Consider the following 3875-nt stretch of genomic DNA (forward strand, 5'->3'; position numbering starts at 1 on the left):
TTCAAAGTTTGAGGGACAATATTTTTTATTTTTTATTGAAAAGATAAAAGTATTCAATATAATTAAAATATATTTTATTAAATCATTAAGTGCAATAAAAACAAAATGTGTTTAAAGTGAAACAAATCTTGATGAATGTGATTGTTAAACTCAAATTGCTGAACACCTTTACAAGTAAAAGTGATGACTACATAGGTAACAATGAAAAGCGTGCACAAAGTATTTTACAATCTCTGAAGTGAAGATGCAGAGTGAATTTAAAATAGGAACAGTCAGTGTCAGCTTCAACATGAAAATAATGCTACAATAAGAGTGTAGTCAGTGTGATTGTTTGTGACACAAATAAAAATGGACTCAAAAGTAAAACATGCATACCGGTATGCTATGTAAAAGATTTAAATTAACATTAAAAACTATTAATCAAACCCAGTATTGTTTTGTGTGTAGTGCTGGTCTGTGATTATGTTTGGGTATATTATTCTGTTTGACGTAGCAGGGGTCATAATAATCCCACTCTAGAGCTGAAGTTAGCACTCCGTTGGACAGTCCATCACTGTCTGCTGACAGGATCCGCAGGGAGACACCTGAAAGACACCGCATCCAGAATTTTCTTTTAAAAAACACACAAAACCTAATTTTAAAATCAGTGCTTGATATCCTCTTAAAATATTTTAACAAATATGGATTTGTTTAATAACCTTCAAATATTTGATGCACAACAATGTTTATTGAAAGTAAAATGCATTACAAGCAGTAATGGCAGATTTAAAATTATTCAAAGCAAAATAGCTAAATGACAAACGACTCGTTTTTGCCTTTTTAAAATGAAAGATGAATCTACCTGTTTCTGGAATAAGAGTCTCTTAAGTACTGGCCAGAATTAAAATACATTGTCCTGGTGAAATGTAGAAAGAACAGAGGGAGAATTAAACTGAAACACCTGCACTCGCTCCAAAGTCGCTGTCCAGTCCAGGCCCGACTGCAGAAATGTTCAGGCATGATGGCTCTGAAGGTGGGTTGATGAACTCACACTCCATCACCACTTTGTCAAACGGATGCACAGCAGCACCCTGGTTCACCTCTGCCAGCATCTCATGAGTACTGCTCCGACGAATGGGACCCAGATATTCTGTCTCCTGCTGTAAAACAAAGAAAGTTGCATGATTACTCATGCGATGACATGGCTTTTATGACTTAAGTCAAGGATTTGCGGTTTTTTTTTTTGTTTTTTTAAAATGTAATACCAGAAATGTAACAAATACACTTTATTGACATTCCAACTTTGTTCTGATAACTAGGAAAAGCTTTATGATTCGTCTCACACTCATTACTTTGGGACAAACCAAAGAAAATTCTGTCAGATGTGTGCAGTATGAGACACAATATATACAAATGTAAACACAACAGCAGAGCTTGTACAAGTCAGCATTTGGTGTCATCACAATTATTCTTCAATACAACATGAAGCCTCTTATAAAAGCTTTGTTTTCTTCTCTTCAGGAGTTGTCCAGGCTGCTTGAAAGAAAATTAGGAGCTTGATCACTCTGGGAAGGAGATCCCACATTGAGACAATTCTGAAATCAAGGCTCTGGAGAGGATTCATCCTCATAAGACCAGTTTTTAGTCATTTTCAGTTTAGTTCTTGTATAGTTTGACATACCGTACTTTAGCTATTTACTTCTTAACAACTGCTCTTCCATAGAGACCCTTTCAGATTAGGCTGAAAGACCTGACACAAGAAGAGATATATATGGCCCTTAACTTTTTGTGTCAGACTTTTACAACCATTTTGTCGAACTATTGAGAGAAATCCCTTTAAGATGTTGTTGCAGGTCGTTTTTTTTTAAGGCCTACTTCTTCTTTGCTCCTCCATTTTTAAAGAAAATACTACAAACCACACTGACATGTGCCAAGATTATAGTTCATTGCTTTTAGGGACATATAACTTTATATCTGTGAAACTTGCAATTTTTGTACATGCAACCAAAGAATTGAACGGATCATGTGTCTTTGGGGTGAGCCCCAAATAAAAGACCCAAAGATACCTTTTTATGTGCTTGAAGGGTTCATAGGTGTCGTCTGAATCAGTCTTAAAAACAGAATTCTCTGAATATGGCTACAGGAACAGAAAAACTGGAAAAAGTAGCCAATTGTCAGAAGAAAAAGGGCAAGGCTTCAAGAAAAATTAGAAAGTCTGTACAAAAAGTATAATGCCATGGAAGCAAATTGGTTAAAAAAAAAAAAAAAAAAAGTGGTGTCAAGACTTTCACAAGATATTGGATTCAGAACAAACTTATTCAAATGCAATCTTTTGTTTCAATATCTTCATCAAAGGCACCAAACGGTGAAACACTGGACTACACTTAGATTTTGGTACATTAGTAGCTGATCATGTGGTAAAGTAGGAATCTGCAGCAAAAATCATGCATTAAATAAAGACATTATAGATGCCATAAGAGCCTATCATGATGTGTATGAAACATTTGGACATAGTTAACACATTTATTTTTTTATGTGGAGGTTATTTGGGGTTTGTACGATCAATTTATTTCCCAGGAATCTTACACAGTAAACATAAAGAGGGGCCACTAATGAAGGTCCCTCAGAAGTATAATGTGAACACAGCCGTAGAATATTCAACCCAACAACTTTAATTAATGCTCAGAACTTTTTGATGAACATATGTACACGATTAGTCCATCTGCACTGGGAAAAAAAAGTCTTATTTCTACTCACCATGGGAGAGTTTGGTGGAACCAGATTCCATCTGGTTTCAACCTCTGAATCACTGGACTGCGGTAAAACCGGAGCACTTCTGCACCAGGCAGCTTTACTGATGCTGCAGCTCCGGGACCCGGAGGGAGCAGCATCGTTTCTTGGAGTGAAACCAGCCCGGATGGTGCTTGGCGCCCTCAGAGAACCTGATCCGGTTGCACCATCGTGCCTGAGCAGCTGGATCCTGTGATTCACCTCGGCCCTCTCCCTGGAAGACGCCCTGGAAGATGTGACCGGATGGGGCAGGACGGGCTCCGACAGAGACATGTAGGCTCTCCTCCCGTCCTGAAGTGGGGAAAAGGCCACATCAGACACCAGTATTCTCGGCAGGGTGGACCGCAGGAGCATTTCCTCGGTGTCCTCTAGCTTCAGCCTGTTGTTCTTCTTTGACAGGATTAGTATCTTGTAACCCAGGAAGAAGCAGTTCAGCAGAAGCAGAATTACCACGCAGGGAATGAGCAGCAGGACCACTAAAGTCAAATTTATCACCGGGTGGGCTTCAGTCAGATTTATGGGTGTCGTCTGACTTATTTGCGACATTTCATTCCTGATGACATAACGGGTGGATTTTGGAGAATTACTGATCCCAGTGGAAATTTCACCTCGTCTTCGTGCACAGGTGGATTGATGCTTCAATCAGTGTGCAGCAGGCTACTTTGTGTGATCGTCTCCTGCTGTTCTAACAGCCTCTGCACATGAAAGTTAGCTCTAATCACCATTTTCTCTGCCACTGTTGAAGAATACTGTCAAATATGTTTTCTAGGACCACTGTTAGAAGCTCTGCAGACAGTTTTTACAGATCAACAGGTGTGTCTTGTTGTCGAGGCCATGATTCGCGTGTCGTTGCAATATGTCGCCGCCAGATGGCAGCATTCAGCAATGCTGGTAAAATTGAATTTTCATAACACCTGCGCAAACATTAGCTACATAAATCAGCTTACCGAGACAAAGCAGCGGTGGCCCAGGGTTTGGATTGGGTGTATTCTGTATTATTGCTGTCGACTCTCTGTTTGTACATATTATTTGTGAATAAATCCCCTAAAACAGGCACAAACAGGGGCTCTAAACCCCTACTAAAAATGACTCATATGAGCTGAAAA

At 39.1% G+C, this 3875-nt stretch overlaps 1 protein-coding gene across 1 annotated transcript; it reads right to left on the reverse strand.

Moving 5' to 3' along the window:
• Nucleotides 1-420: 420 nt before the first annotated feature.
• hwa (huluwa) lies at nucleotides 421-3315 on the reverse strand (the record flags this gene model as incomplete). Its single annotated transcript, XM_079256702.1, has 3 exons — nucleotides 421-584; nucleotides 941-1139; nucleotides 2737-3315. The coding sequence occupies 3 exons, from the start codon at nucleotides 3313-3315 to the stop codon at nucleotides 421-423; spliced, it is 942 nt and encodes a 313-aa protein (XP_079112828.1).
• Nucleotides 3316-3875: the final 560 nt, after the last annotated feature.

The sequence above is a fragment of the Telmatherina bonti genome, assembly GCF_933228915.1.
Source record: "Telmatherina bonti genome assembly, chromosome: 17".
NCBI classification, from domain to species: domain Eukaryota; kingdom Metazoa; phylum Chordata; class Actinopteri; order Atheriniformes; family Telmatherinidae; genus Telmatherina; species Telmatherina bonti.